The 17,013-nt window shown below is 40.5% G+C and overlaps 1 protein-coding gene across 7 annotated transcripts in view; it reads right to left on the bottom strand.

The window, feature by feature from the left end:
* Positions 1 to 17,013, bottom strand: part of astn1 (astrotactin 1) — a 556,409-nt gene that overhangs the window by 422,597 nt on the left and 116,799 nt on the right. For all 7 annotated transcript variants that reach the window (XM_054746696.2, XM_054746699.2, XM_054746711.2 and 4 more), the window contains exon 2: positions 4,075 to 4,256. In XM_054746696.2, coding sequence (XP_054602671.1) covers positions 4,075 to 4,256 — 182 coding nt within the window. The remainder of the gene's footprint in view (positions 1 to 4,074; positions 4,257 to 17,013) is intronic.

Genomic DNA, 17,013 nt, shown 5'->3' with positions numbered 1-17,013 from the left:
CTTGAAAATATTAGGCAATCATATAATGTAATTGTCTCAGTTTGGTCTGGATGCCTCCATACTGCATGTGCTGATTGGATTGATCCACGGAGGCCCTGTAGCAAAGCAGCTACTGATTAAAATTTGTAAATTAAAAGGGGAGAAATGTGCATAGCGGAGATACATTGGAACTTAGGAGTCTCAATAGATAAACCACAGACAATGATGCTCTTTTTAAAATAAAGTGCCTTTATTCAGCATTTCCGACTTTGGGGACTTACTTTCCAACCGTCTGTGCCTGTCGGGTTCAAACTGAAGTTGAATTCACGTTTGAACAGTCAGTGTCTCACCTGGTGCAGGTGAAGACATACACAAGGTTAGTCATCTATTATTGATGGCCAGCTGCAGCCAGCCGAGGACACACTGGTCACCTTGTTGATGTGATGGCAAAGGGAGAAGCTTTGAACGCAGTACAAGGCAGCTTCATGGTTCGGAAAGCAAATAAAAAAAAAAGTAAGAAAACCCACACTGACTCAATCTTTAAAATTAAACCAGTAAAGTTAATAAAAACTTAAATAATTACAAGTTAATGTTAAATATTGGCTTAAGTAGAAAGAAAAAGGTTTTCTGGCCTTAGAACTGAGTCCATTTATTCAGATTTCTCCTTCTAACCTAACTAACGATGAGTCTGGCTCATCTGCCAGCTTTTAAGTGCTGAAGATGTGACTCATTCAGTCGGCATACATGGTTCTACGTGTTAGGATGACATGGGTTTTCTTTCTAAATACCTTAAAATGCCTTCTTTAGAAGATTCGAGACACTAAAGAACACCGCAGTAGAGAAAGCTGTTCTTGACCAGGATGAAACAGTGCTCTGTCTTGACCCAGCTGATATGCGAAGGACACTAAGGAGTGTAAACCTGCGGAAGGCTCCAGGGCCCGATAACATTCCTGGGCGAGTGCTCAGAGACAATGTTGAACAGCTGGCTGGCGTGCTAACAGACAATTTTAACATCTCTCTAGAGCGAGCCATAGTTCCATTCTGTTTCAAGATCAGTTTTTACAGGGGCTAAAAGAGCTGTTTTCTCACCCGCTTTGCCTTACGCCCTGGATCACACATATGTTGTACTGCAATTTCAATAAAAGTTATGCTGTTTGTTTCGACCACGCCAGTCACGTACTTTGAGATTTATCCGCTTGTAAAACTTTGTAATTAGCATGACTACAACTTAGACCTGGCACGTCGCATATATGACATCACCACAGAATATCTTCTCCTCTAGCATAGCTGCTACTTACCACATGGACTGTGCAAGGAATACCTTCCCTTTCTTTGTCATCATCCGACCACACTTCTCAATTTTAAATGACATTCCGATACCAGTGGTCGGTATCCATAGCCAGTCTTGTTGGGTGGTCTCATGCTTCCAAGCTCTGGTCCTCTATCAGAGGCCTGGGAGTGTAAGGGTTCTGTGCAGTATCTTAGCTGTTCCTAGATCTGCACATTTTTGGACTAAGACATCAGACGTTTTTCCTGGGATATGCTTTAGCCACTCCTCCAGTTTGAAAGTTAAAGCCCTGACCTGTTCCCTCTGCAGTACAGATGAAGTGCAAATTTCACACTGCGGATTTGCTGCCCCCTAGCAAATTCATTAAAAGTCCTATAAGTGTGATTAGATTGGGTGGGGTTTATTAAACATGCTTAGTTTAGCTTTACACATAGTGAGTTTCATTGCTTTGTTCAACTGTTTAGATGAATAACGACTCAGATTTAGTAAATTTTAGTTAAATTTTACATAAAAGTATTAGTTGGTGTTTACTTGGGCCAAGAATCATTTTTGAGTGTGCATACAGACATAATGCATGTAAAGTTAAACTTTATTTATAAAAAGTTTCTAAAGTTTCGAACAGTGAGTAAGATGAATGAAGTAGCAATTAAATGAACTTTAATAAAAGATTTAAACATCAAGTAAAACTGAAGTTAGAAACCAAAGAATAGATCAATTAAATATATGCAACACACACCAAGATATTCTGCTCAACTAGAACTAAAAGTCAGTGAGAACAAATGGGTTTTCAGCTGTGATTTAAAATGATCAATGGTCTGAGCAGCTCTAATTTTCAAAGGCAGGCTGTTCCACAAATTGGGAGCCACCACCAAAAAGGCTCTGTCACCTCTAGTTCTGAGTTAGAATTTTGAAAAGTGGAAAAGCAATTGATTTGTGGATCTTTAGCGTGTAGTTGGACAATAAAGATGCAGGAGTTCAGATAACTAAGATGGTGCAATACCATTTAGACACTGGAAAACAAGTAGTGCAATTTTAAAGTGGAAACCTGTAATGTCAAAATGGTTTCTTGTCCTCTTCTCACAATCAGAGTAGTGATCGTAAAAAAGAAAGAAACTGTCTCAGGACAAGTTTTCCAAGTATACTGGTGTTACCATAATTTAGTTAATGGTTAAGATAAATGATAATATTGGTAACAAAAGTTATGGGTAAGCCAGACACACGCACATACACACACAATGAATTTCCACAACTGCAGCATGCTCCATGTTGCCTTATGCCTCCAATTAACGACCTTTTCCGAATGCCGCCATCAATGGAAAACTGCCCCACGACATATGTGAGCTTGGGATGAAAAGCACGAGCAGCAGACTTCACAGGACCTTTTTCTGTACCCACGAGGAGCTGAACAAGTAACACAGCTTTGGATTTATAGGTCGAGGCCTCCAGTCGGGTGGCAAGCTGCAGTGGAGCCTGGGCAGCCCAGTGGAAACACCGCTTCCATCTGTCGTCGTTATGGTCTGCTCGTATCTGAATGCTAATCCTTCTCTACCAACACCTTCACGAAAGCATCTTTGAGGAGGCACGGCCCCCGCAGCGCTTTAAGGATGACGAATTAGCAGATGGAGAGGCAGAAAGAAACCGACTTGAGTGTGATGGGATGTGAAATGCAGTTAGAGCTGTGAGTCGAAAAGTGAGATTAGCGCAAAGTCAAGGAAGTAAGAAGTAGAGTGCGAGCACTGGCCTCTTATTCTCATCAAAATTATTAAAATACTTAATAAATATGCTGTCACCAAACTGCCTCCTACACCCAACAGAGTGACATGATGTTTGCTAATGCATGCAAAACATGCAGAGGACAGGACAAGGCCAGTTATGTGTCATTAAATCATGCTCTGAAGATGCTGTGCCTTCATACTTTCATGTAGCAGAAGCAGCTGCTGGCAACGGTCCTCTCTAGCTGACTAATCATTTGTGTATGCAGATTATAATAAGCTTTCAATGTCTGAAAATACATATCATCCATCAAAGCATGACTGTAATGTCTTTGGGCTAGAAAAGGGCACTGGGAGTAGGTGTGGCATATCTTACATCTAATAAATATACATTTCCTCGGGCAAAAGGAGGAAGCGGAGAGTTCTAAGGATTCATTTCCTAGTCTGCCGACATTGCAGATAAGGTTCGATACAGGGGCACCCATGCAAAAATCTTCACACTGCAGTTGGTACTATAAACACCAGAAAACCGTGTTGATATAAAAAGTGGACAAATGAGAATCTACTTGATAGCTAGAAAGTCGACGACACTCCTGCATTTTTAGTTGAGGTGCACTATGTTTTGTTTTATTCGCTCTATTTAGCAAATAGCACATTAGCTCACTAAAACGAAGCCATAGATGTTAAGTGTGTTTTATTTTGAATAAATCTGGCAGCTGAGTGACAGTGAATGTATACTAATGGGCTGTGCATAATGCACCTGAGTGAGAATTAATACACAGGAAAGTTTTGTAAATTAAACATATTTTTCTTAACCCTATGGCATTTAGATGGGGAAAAATCTTTAGTCAGCTGTTTAACTTTGAGTAGACATGCAAACAAAAACAAGCCTTTTAAGTAAAGAAAAAAGGAGAATCTACCTCAGCGAAGAAAAACATTGAACTTAGTATGTTTTTTAATCCCTGCACCCCTTAATGAATGCATTTATATACTTTTTCAAACTCCCTACCTAATTTAGAATGTAAAATATCCTTGTGATTTTCTAAACCTGTTTTTTTTTAAATGCCTGGTCCCTAAACACAAAAAATGTCTTACCATAACAGAGATGTGCAGAATGCGGAGCTCTTCCTTCGTGGAATCATTGGCCGGGTCTTCGGTTGGTTCTGGGAGGTTTACGCTCCCATCCTGGTGGTGGATGTGGAAGAGGAGAGTTCCGTTCTCCAGCCACTGTTGCCGCCAGCGCACCAAAGGGATGTCTTCTGAGTTCCCAGATATTTCTGACAGATACAGAAACCAGATGAGAAGCTTGCTCACATTTTTGCCAAAAACTCAATCATCAGAAAAAGAGACAATTCCGGTTTGGAAATCTTTAAAGATGAGCAACTGACTACGAAGAAAATGCACCTTAGTGTATACAGATACCAATAGTGCACACCAGAGGTGTGACCAAGTCGCTGCTTTGCAAGTCACAAATGAGTCACAAGTCTTTTCAGTCAAGTCTCGAGTCAAGTCCAAGTCAAAGACAACCAAGTCAAGTCCAAGTCTTTAACTTTGAATTTTCAAGTCATAATCAAGTCATCTGTCCAACTTCAACTTAATGACAATGATAATAAATAAATTCCAGAAATACATCTTCTTAAAGCTTCATTTATTTGCTCAAACAAGCAGAAAGTGCAACTGAAACTGATTCTAAACAAAGTGCTGCTGCTTTTGGTAAATCAAACCCAGAACCAAGAATGATTTATGATTTTTGTCCATGTCATGCCACTTTTGTGCTAAAATATCAAATATTCTCAAGTCATCAACAAGTCAACAGAAGCAAGTCGATTCAACTCACAAGTCATTGGCGTTCATGTCCGAGTCAAGTCGTAAATCTTTTTAGATTGTATTAAGTCAAGTCAGAAGTCGTTAAAATATATGACTCAAGGCTGACTCAATTTCAAGTCATGTGACTCGAGTCCCCTCCATGAGGCCACCACAGCTCAGGAGAACATCATTGTAGCGTCTTCTGGAAAGAAAAACACTTGGAGAGGTGCAATTATATAGTGGTAGGAGAAAGTAGCAAAGTTTGGAAAGTGGTCAGTATGTCCTCCAGCAATCTAAGCCTATAGCAGCATAACTATATATTTATAACTCAGGATAACTTGGCATGTTGGAGACTTGAAGCTCCTTTTTTCTTTTCAGATTTTCATTTATTAAAAAAAAAGCCTTTCTAGAATAAAGAGTGAACTATGGTTTTTTGACGCATTTGCATTGCATTAAAATGCATTAATTTTCAATGCACGCAGCTGAAACAAGTAGCCTATTATATCCCAAAATTTCACCATTAACATTTTTAACATCATTATGGCGTTTAGTATATTAATACTGTGGCACAACTAAAACATGTGTCTTTAATGGCATTTAATAGTAACATCTAGAGCTAACTTGAAACAATCTGATCAGCCACTAACCATAACCATGGCAACTATCTGTAAAAATGACTTGTGCATATTAGCTCAGTACAATATCGATATTTAGTTTTTCTTTTTTCTTGTATGAAACTGAAACCAGTCTCTCCAGCATTCATACAGATCACAGAAGGAGCTAACCAAAATAATGCAACATGTTCAAACTCAGGGGATGGAAATGAGTGAACAGTGATTTGATGGACACGGCGGAGCATGAGACATTGTGCTCCGTGTCATACCTCAGCTCCCCAGACAATAAACTCCAGCCATCATTTATTATATTAGTGATGTACACCAAAGCGCACATGGAGAACAGAAATGGAAAACATTATGAATGCATGACAGAGCTTGGGTGGTTTTCTGCTATGTAAATATGAAGTGTGGTGAAGGAGAACCACCATTGTGAGTCTTGAGAGTCTAAAGCAGAGGTGACTGAAAGAGCAGATTTCATTCTACCTCCACCACTGCTGCCACTTCAGCACTCTACTCTCCTGCAGGAGTTGAACAGTGTGTTCTTGACAAGATTGTGTAGCATTTTTTAAAACACAAAGCAAAGATTTAACTCTTTCTTTGTGTTTACTTGTAGACCTAAAGAGCTTACACTTAAATGCAACATAGTTCTAAACATACGATATACGATGTGGCTTAAAAAAACACCCAACAATTGTAACCATTAATGAAGGAATGCTATTACCATTTTTGGCATATTTTACTTGTGTGTGGGTATTAACTTACTTCATATAGTGATTTTCTTTCCCAATATAACATTCTTTCTCTGGCCAATCATTCAGTGGCTAAGTTGGCTTAAGCAGCACAAGACAAGGATCATTTGGTTTCTAATAAAGCCAGAGGAAGTTTATTTAAACAGTTTATGCAAAAGCCCTTTGAGCTACTATTGATCCTCTTTAGCATCCATCTAACTTGTAAATATTGAACTATACCAATTATTTCTTGTTTTTTTGCTTTAAATGTGCACCTACCGTGATTAAATTGTGCTCATCCTTTCAACAATATATGTGCATTTAAAAATATGTGGTGCAAATTCCCTTCATGGTATGGTAAATGGTAAATGGCCTGTATTTGACATAGCGCCTTCTAGAGTCCTGGAACCCCCCAAGGCGCTTTACAACATAATCAGTCATTCACCCATTCACACACACATAAACATACACACAAACACACACACACACACACACACACACACACACACACACACACACACACACACACACACACACACACACACACACACACACACATACACACGTGTGTTTATATATGTTTATGTTTTTTTTTACATCAGGTCATACGATCTACCACTTTTTGAAAGTCATATGCCAGTAAGGCCCACTGGCTGTATACACTTCATCCAGGGTAACATTTAGTTCAAATTAAATTTGAAGAAATAGATCATTAAAGTCCATTATTTTTTAAATATCCAGAAAGGCTAAACTTTGCAAGCATTTCAGTTACTTTGGGAAAAACTCCAGAGGGAGAAATGGCCAATGTTTTAAATGCTTCAAAACAGATGTTAATGTCTAAAAGTAATTACTTGATAAGTATTTTGTAAACAGCGGCTTATAGTTGTATTGTTGCTATCTGGAGCCAATTTCCCCATTTTGAATGTGTAATTTGTCTGTCTGATATACAGCGCAGTGACTTACAACACTATTTAGGGTATGCTTCTTAGTGTGGGTCCTTTTATTGTTGATGGATTACCGTGGAAACTGCTGCCTCTGAAACACACATTTATGCTAATTGGTAGTCAGACCCAGTGCAGAGCACTAACCTTTATTCAAATATATCATGCTAGTGCTAGTGGCATCCATAACAAACTATCAAATTATAAAGCTCATTTTACATACAAGTGTCAAAATGAATCTGACAGAACAAAATGAACAGCACAGAGATAAATGGTGGCGCTGCACTGAAACAGTCATTTAAGGGGTAGTTCACCACGGATGAAAGTCTGCACTGTCTGGAGTTTTATGTGGTATAGCATGTGTCTGGTAATATTAATCACGATCCAGTCTGATCAAAGAGTGAATAAACTTCACTCCCAGAAAGGAGTGAAGGAGTAAGGTTAAGCATGTGGCCAATGCTCGAAGAGTTGTGAAACCAAAGATTGCAGAGAAGAGCAGATGTAAGGTAGTGAAAACCGCTAACGCTCTCACGCCACAAAGCCTACCCGCCAATGTAAGGCCTTGTGATGAGCTCTATAAATAAACACAGGCTAACCTCACACTACTCCAGACCATTACACTGATTGCCCTCTAAGATGTATCACTGCAAGCAAGATTTTACTGCTGATCACAGACTTTTAGGCCCATTGCGCTAAAGTTTAAAAACACACATCATGCTACTCAGCTTCTGCAGCTGCACTTTGCAGATGTTTAATGATCCCAAGTTGTAAATTACCATCCACTGTCTTGCCTTATTTCTCTAACTTTATGAAACCAGTTTCTTAAAGGTCAGGGATTTCCATGCCGTAGATCTATTTTTGATTAAAGAAAAATCAATTTTGCTCATTAAGGTCAGTTACCTAGCAATAGGAAGTGCTATCAGCCTGTAAAAATGTGAAATAGACAGATTGCTCTTAAACAGTTGTTCTATGAATGAATATATTTCTTGTAGATTGTGTCACCTCCATATGTCTTATTTGGCCTTAAAATTCACCAGTCTTAACCTCAGTACCGCTGAAAAGTTTGATCATCCATCCATCCATTTTCATCCACTTTTCCGGAGTTGGGTCACAGGGCAACAGCCTAAGCATAGAGGCCCTGACTTCCTTTTCCCCAGCCACTTGGGTCAGCTCCTCCGGGGGTAACTTAAAGCGTTCCCTGGCCAGCCGAGAAGCATAATCCCATTGTGCCCTAGGTCTGGATGTGCCCAGAAAATCTCACCAGGGAGGTGTCCTAACCATATCATCTGCAAAAAGCAGAGACCAGATCCTTAAGTCACCAAAAAGATCCCCTCAACTAGTGATGGGATAAACGAAGCAAGGCTTTGAGGCTTGTATCGAGCAGGAAGGTGGCGTGTCCATAAAGCCCCGCTTTTGAGGCTTGCTTCATTTTGCAGAAAACCACGTGACTGATTACAAATAGTCTGGGTTTGCCTGAGTCGGCATTATCTATCGGAACAGTAGATAATGCTTCGAAGAGCTTCTTGAGGCTACATTGGCACACCTCTACCCTCAACATCTTGGTGCGCCTAGAAATCCTTTCCATAAATGTTATGAACAGAATCGGTGACAAAGGGCAGCCCTGTGGGAGTCCAACTCTCACTGGGAATGAGCCCAACTTAGTGCCGGCTGAGTGGCCTAAGCTCTGAGACCGGTCATACAGAGACTTGGTACCCCATACTCCCCCACAGGGCCCCCCGAGGGACGCGGTCCAATGCCTTCTCCAAATCCACACGACACATGTAGACTGGTCTGATCATGTGCTAAGCAAATTATAGTGGTTAAGAAATTATCCATAAACATTACTGGAAATGAATTAAGGAGCAAAGAAGAGAGTTTTATCGTATTTTACTAAAAGATGTCTGGAAAATTGTTTTACAGGTATAGATCCTTCGTTAGTTCCACTATTTCACTATACTTTTGTGTATTATTATCATTCTAGAAGGTTGCTGTTAGAAATATGCAGACATATTTCAGGAAAACTTACAGATAGTAGTGTTAAATATTGAAATGGATCAGTTTCAATAAAACCATACCATCATGATGTTAACAGAGCTTCTCGCGTGTTCAGTGTTGATATTCAAGGAAACTGGATTTCATTGGTTTTTAGAATTTATTTGTTTCTGCAAAATATTGGAAGACTTTGTAACTTTATTATTGTGACTATCATTTTAAATGCATATTTACAACCCTAGTTGGATCCACCTTTGACCAGTCAGGTGCTGTTTATATGCTATGCATGGCTTTTTTCATCTTGGTTTCTGCTTCTGGGCAACAGCCCTAGCAAATCCTGTCCCAAACCACGCTTTCCTGCTTTTGCGGTGGGGATCAGAAGGTGCTCCTGAGCCAGCCAAAAGATATAATCCCACCACCCTGTTTGGAAATGACATTGAGGTCTACTCCCAGAAGGGCATGCCAGAAACACTTCACAGGTTAGGTGTGTCCTCTCAACATGAAGGAGCATCGGCTCTCCTGAGAGTCCCTCACCCCCAGCACTAGGACTTTTTGCAGGAAACAGCAGAGACCATCTCAGCAAGTAGACGCTAACCATTAGCATTAGCTACTCTACAACACTGCAGAACTCCTTCAGACTTGAGTTATTTATGGGGATAAAACATCAACATTGCAAAGCAAACAGACAGTGTAGGTGTCATGTTGCTGTTAGCCAATCAGAGGCAAGAAAACAAATATCAGGAAATAAGACTTTAAATCCTGTCGTATGAAGCTCCACTCTAATCTGGCTTACTTATTTTTCCTGAAACAGGTGCACCTGTGCTTTTTTCCCGAGAGAACAACTTAGAAGGCATTATTTCCTACTAGAGATCACTGCAGATGTATTAAAGTATGAGTACAGTTGATTTGAAAGGTGGGGCTCACATCCACAATACACAAAGATGTTTGTATTGATGTTTACTTCTACTGTATTGTCTTAATAAAGGACTTTTATTTTTAATGCACTTTTAAAGTGGCAGTCAATCTGACGGATTCACATACAGATGGTCAAGTTGTTCTCGATGCACCAACAATGTAAGCACTTACCTGGCCTAAACTATTTATGATGAGAGCTAACATCATTAATATTTTGTGAACACGCTGCACATGAATGCAATTACAATACAGCATTTCACCTCTCTGTGTGAGTGTGTGCCCTCTTTGTCAGACATCCCATTACACTGATTATTGGCAAAAGGAGCACTTGCATGCTGGATAATAGCCACAACCCTTATTTAGATAACCTGTTTACAAACAAAACACTTTACTTGCATTTACCCTGATACAGCAGTGTGTGTGTGTGTGTGTGTGTGTGTGTGTGTGTGTGTGTGTGTGTGTGTGTGTGTGTGTGTGTGTGTGTGTGTGTGTGTGTGTGTGTGTGCATTTGCTAGAATATTAGATTTGGAATGAAAATAACGGATGCCCAAACTGCGATGGAGTGAAGAAGGAGTTCTCGTTGTCCATAAATAACATTTTAAAGTCCTGGTTGGTTTTAACCTCAATGCAAATCATGTACTTCAGAGTGACAGAGCACTTTTTCCCCCTAAAGTGTGCTTTCTCTCTCCCTGGGGACTAGTTTTTCCATGAGAGCATGAGTAATGAGACCACCGCTGTCCAGGTCCAAATCCAGTACCATCCAGCCCCCAAAAGAGAAATAAATAAAAATAAACAGACAAAAGAAAGAAGAAAATAGAACACTACAAGAGAAACACTGAGACAAAATCATGCAGAAGGGACAAAGGAAGTGGTGGAGAGAAAGAAAAATGAGTGGCCACCTACAGGCAATAAAGAGACTCAACGTAATCTGATTATTTTTGCATTACTAAGTTTACCTCCCCTGAATGCAGATCTGCAGCACCATTTAGTTGAAGAGTTTCGGTGCCTGTGGAATTCAATAGAACTTGCATCTTGGCATTTTGAAAGCTTAACGTTTAATCCAAGGACCATGCAGAGTGGACAGCAACACTCAGCATTTAAAAACATTTGAGTGATCAACAAAAGCACTAGGACTCGGGAGAAAACACCAAAATCTATTTTAAAGAGACAGTGTGTAGTATTTACCATTATTCTCTGGTAATATCTATTGGAATGTTGTTGAAAATGAATTAAATGATGCCCAGTTGTTAAAAAAAATGGAAGTTTTGTAATGTATAAAAACCGGGTCTAAAATACATGGGAGCTGGTCTAGGGGTGTTTTTCAATGCCAAGGAACCTCGCCTTGATGTCTTGGTCCCGCCCCGGTTGCCCAGGAGACACATCTTCAGGAACCGCTAAGGCGTGTTCCAATGTTCATGTTCTACCAAGGTGTCTGTTCTCTGTTTAGCTAGCCGTTTAGCTAGCTGAGCAAGGATACACAGTAGGTGCCTTGTAGCCTAGCCTCGGTCAAAAATTACCCAGAATACACTGTGACATTTTCAATAGGATGGCAGAGCAGGAGACGGCAGCTACCTCGGGGGCAAATTTCAAGTTTAAATGTAAATCAACTAATTGTAGCAATTGGGCTGATATCTGAAATGTTTTTTTTATCCTAAGCAGTTATTTATGGTTGGTTAGTTGCTTAGTTAAAGCCTGTTGCAGCCTTTATGCTCCAACCCGAGACCTAAGGTCCACACACCAGAACCTTCTAGAAGTTCCAAAGACCAGATACAAAAGTCGAGGCGATCGATCCTTCCAGACTGTTGCACCCCGACTCTGGAATGATCTTCCTTTGCCCCTACGCAGCATTGACAGTCTGGACACTTTTAAAAAACAGCTAAAGACCCTTTTATTTAAAGCTGCTTTTACCTAAATATTTTATTTTCTTTTTTTAACTCAAATTTTTAATCTTTCATCTGTTAATGAAAATGTATAATTTTATGACTTTATTTTTTCTGATGTTAATCTAATTCTGTTTTGAGAGCATTTTTATTTTATGATAATATATTTATGATTTTATGACTTTATTTTATTTTGTTTTGATCTATGTGAAGCACTTTGTGATTCTATGTCTGTGATAAGTGCTACATAAATAAAATGTACTTACTTAGTTGCAGCTTCGGTGGCTTGCAGCTAGTACTCGCTCACACACTTAATTTAACCAATATACACACAATTTAAAAAGTAAAAGGCTTGTTATATATTTATATTGAAACGTATATATGTAAAATATAACTTTATCTTCCATTTCACGTGATGTAACGTGACCGCTGCAGAAGCCACGGTCACATGATTCAAGTCTGTTCCATTTAACAGTTTTTCTTTGACCCAGGAAGGACAGGCCAGGCGCCTTAACATTGAGAAACACCTGGGATTGCATGTTTCCTTCTACGGGAGCCCGTGAGGACAAAAAACATTTACTGATTTGCTACAAATGGTTATAAAACTTTCATCATTCAAGATCATTGTGGTTTTGCACATTTACCACTTCGCTCATTTCCGGCGATAAAAGAGAGTATGATGTGCTTTTCATTTTGCTGTAGGTTGCACTCCAGGTATTTTGACCCTAATGGGCATCCATTGGGAAGATCTCAAACACAAAAACACTGCTTGCTTGCATTGATTTAGGTATGTACTGGCCCCTATGACCAGGGAAAATACATATTGTCACTTTAAACAATGCTTAAGGACTGCGAAATTCTCAAAGTCCAATAAATCTGTGGTGGTGTTACTTGAATATGTAAATGAAATTGTTTTTATGCATTATTAAAATAAAACATATCTGGATCTTACTAGTTCATAAATGAAGTGATGCTTCAGTAAAGCAGATGTCCAGCAGAGTCTTAAAGAAAGAAGAGAGTAGATCTGATTTAAATGTTTCTTTGCTTTCCTCTTTAAAGATCTGTGCAGATCTCCTATCTTCAATGCACTGCATCTTTATGCTGCTCAGCATTTGTTTATGGTTTCTTCTGTGTGCGTGAACCAGATTTTCATCTAAGTACGCCGTTGGGTTTCAAGGGCACTAGGATGCTCTGCTTTTAGAAAATCTTGTGAAGTTTCCCACACACACTTGCAGAATCTAAACAGAGTTTTGGTTACTGTTCTGCTTCTTGACCGTTCTGAAATTTGTTTAAAAAAAAACTGAAACGTTACCTTTTGTGCAGGTGGACATTATACCATAACCTGGATTAATGGTGTTTTCATGCCCAAAAAAAGGACATTTATGCCTTTTGGCCAAACGTGTCCACGGGACAATGACCTACAATGTGGGACAGCAGTGGCTCAGTAAGTACAGCTGGTCATCTAGTATGCAGAGGGTTGCTGGTTTGATGCCGGCTCAAGCCTACTCATTCTGCTGTTCTGTCTTTGGGAAAGCTGACTTGGAAGCCATCTTGCCGTGTCACCTCTCTGCATGTCTCTTGAAACTCACGAACATAAAAAGAACAAAGATACAAAATTACCTGTTAAGAGAAAAAAAGTATCAACATAATCTAAACTTTCACACACCTTCATCTCATTGGCTGCCAGCTGTTATCTGATCTGAAAACCCGACTGCCAGCGTTTTTGGGCATTTTTACTGTGTTTTGAAGAGTTACAGAATATTGTGCTCTATGATCAGGTGAATGAATGAATGAATGAATGAATGAACGAATGAATGAATGAATGAATGACCCGCACTTTGTATAGCGCCTCTCAGAGTAAGGACTCCAAAGCGCTTTACACTACAGTGTATCATTCATCCATTCACACACTGATGGTGATGAGCTACGATGTAGCCACAAGCTGCCCTGGGGCGCACTGACAGAGGCGAGGCTGCCGAGCACAGGCACCACCGGTCCCTCCGACCACCACCAGCAGGCAAAGTGGGTTAAGTGTCTTGCCCAAGGACACAACAGCAGAATTCTCTGTCCGGAGCCGGGGTCGAACCTGCAACCTTCCGATTACTGGACAACCCGCTCAACCTGTTGAGCTACTGCTGCCCCAAAATGACAAAACTACCAAAAGAAAGAGTAGAATTACTTTTTACATCAGGAAAAACTGCTTGTTTCTAGTGTTTTCTGTTCTTTCGCAATTTTAAGGTGTTCGCAGAAGCTTTTCTGGTTCGTGATCACGTGACGTATCACTGACACACACAGCTGAAAATCAACTTTAGAGCCGTGATGTTTACGCTCAAGGTGTGCAAGCTCGTTCCCAAGCCCGCCCCGTTAAAAACGCAATGGCAGTGAGCTTTTGTATTGAAAATGAGCACTTTAGTTGTCAATGGAAGTGAATGAGTTAATAACAGAGGCTCTTCTTAAACACTTTAGAAAAATCTATTAAAATTGCCCTGTCATTCACTTCACCTCTTAACAAGCTATCTGTGGAACCTTGAGGATTTTTGCATTTTCTCTAACCCACGCATTTAACTGCCCTCAAGATGAATTTGTTGGGACATCCTCTACTAGGAGGATATCAGCAGTCCTAAATGATTCAATGGTGAAGTGCAAACTGTTTTGAAATGAGGTTATAACCCCTCCTAGATTAATAGACAGCAACAATTGCTTCTCAGGGATCATTGCTGATGTATTTCCTCCTTGGCTTTGTTCCAGAAAGCAATCTGCCAAAACTCGGCTTCTACAGGGACGGGCGCATTTTACTGATGACAAGTTAGTCAGGTGCCCGTGATTAAACTCCCCCCCCCCCCCCCACACACACACACACAAAATACTTGACGAAGATGGTGCATGTCCAACAAATTATGTTCATTCAAAAGACTCTATTGAAATACAGGAACATTAAACTTTTGACTAAATGATCAGTAAATTATTGGCAAATGATCTTTTATGCATCTTTTAAAGAGCAAGCCATCCACAAATCAACTTTTTTTTGCTGATAAACTATATAAATGAGTGTCTAATCGTGCTGCAGACATGTGTGGTCAATTTGAATAATAGTTCTTAGTTTTAGGTAGAACATTTTAATTTTAACTGTCAGTGTTGCATCTTTTTCAGGTAAAATCTCTGCACTACATTTGATTTGAAATTTGCCATTGCTATTGGCTAAGAGGTACCCTATGACATTAGCTGGTACATTATGATGTCAAAATGCCGCTGTGAGTCTGTTTTTGTCTTTGTTAGCTCCGCCCTCTCGATCTGCCAGGCAACGCCTCCTTGTGGCGCATTTTTCAAACAGGATGACTTGCTCTTTAAGGAACTAAAAATAAAATTAAAGACACACATTTTTATTTTGATGGATGTGAAAACCTGAGGACCTGAGTGGTGCAATAAATGTTTGGTTACTTGACAAATTCTTTAATCTTTTGTGACCACACATCATATTTCTGGAGGCTCTGGCAAGTCAAGATCAGCATAGGTGTCATTTTAACCGGGGACGCCAGGGACATGTCCCCGGCAAAATTTGTGATTGGCAGCTGTGTCCCCCCCACTTTAAAAAATGCCTGCTGATGAGGATTTTTGTTTTACCAGCTCAGATCTTATACCAGGGGTCGGCAACCTGTTCCCATCAAAGAGCCATTATTACCCGTTTCCCACAGTAAAGAAAACACTGGGAGCCACAGCGACCACAGCGTTGTGGGCGGGGCCTACCCTCAGACAGCAGAGAGCTGCTCAGAACCAGGAGACAGCAGCCGGTACCGGTTGCTCGCATGGGCGTCGCACCCAAGGGGGATTCAACACCCACACTTTTCCTTCTGATTTGCTCACCTCCACACCAGTTTGGTTTCTTTACGTCGCACTCACTCTGTTTGGCTCATCTCCTTCTTCACCTCCCGCTTCTGACAGCCGATGTCGGGTTTCCAGGAGAGCAGGAGAGGGAGGGACGGAAGAGCTCGACTGAATTCATAATTTTACATCTTGACATTAGCTGTACAAAGTCTGAATTTGATAAAGTGAAGAACAACCATTTGCAGAGGTTTATAACAGGCATGGCGCCAGGTTTTCATTTTTGGGTGGGCCACGGTAATTTTGGACGGACCTTAATAAGCAGTGAAGCAGGCAGGTCACGCTAGAAAATTTTGTTTAAAAAGACGTCATAAACGTGTTCCCCCGTCATTTTTATTTATAAAAAATGAAGTAAAAACTCAGAATTTAATTTTCATTCATTTGTCATTAATATGTAGTCTACACCCGTGCGTAGTGGACCATCTTCCAGTAAAAGCAAAGCATCCAGCACCACCTCTCCAAATGCGTAAAATGTGCATCAGCCGCTAGTTAGGCGTGTCGCGCGCACCATCAGCTACGTCAGCCCAGACAAGAGCAGAGCAAATAGAGAAAGAATAGAGGAGAATTCTGTCTGGATGTGGATGGAGATTACATTTTACAGCAGCCTGATCATCATTTAAATACGTAAACCATCACCTGTCTTCTAGTCCACGCTTTCAGCATTATTTTAATTGGTGTGTGTGTGTGTGTGTGTGTGTGTGTGTGTGTGTGTGTGTTTTCCACTTCAAACACTGGTCTAACCAACCAGACCAGCGTGTCCAGTAACATATTAATGTTACAATTAAACAGTTTGACTTCATGTAGGAACATTTCACCTGCCGTGGCCCGACCGCTTCTGCTCCACATAAACTTTGTGCGTAATCAAATGTCTCTACAGGTGCTTGCTGAGCTGAAGAGCTATTCTGCCTCAGACTGGATGCGTAATGCATCTCCATATTAGAGACGGGAACAAGCGCTGTTCAGCCAAAGTTTCATAATTTCATAAAAAGAACATTTTTCCAAGTGACACATCCCTCAGAGAGACCGGGTTTCCAGACCACTTCAGTGGGAGGAAATCTTATCGCATGCACCGTGGTTCTGCGCTGCGCTGTGAACCCCTCTGCAGATCTTCAGCCCACTGTCCACCGTGGGCGCTCCGAGCCGCGCTGAACACAGTGTCCAGTATAAAGCTTTGATGTTCTGATGGGAATCAAGTTACCTCTGTGATGTGCGTAACGATTAAAATGTCAGCTCATCAGTGTGCGTTGGGGTAATTCTTTCAAAACAACCAACATCC

Source organism: Nothobranchius furzeri, chromosome 11, assembly GCF_043380555.1.
Source record: "Nothobranchius furzeri strain GRZ-AD chromosome 11, NfurGRZ-RIMD1, whole genome shotgun sequence".
Taxonomy (NCBI): domain Eukaryota; kingdom Metazoa; phylum Chordata; class Actinopteri; order Cyprinodontiformes; family Nothobranchiidae; genus Nothobranchius; species Nothobranchius furzeri.
Note: the sequence above shows the minus strand (reverse complement) of the source record. Positions and strands in the feature narration are given on the sequence as shown.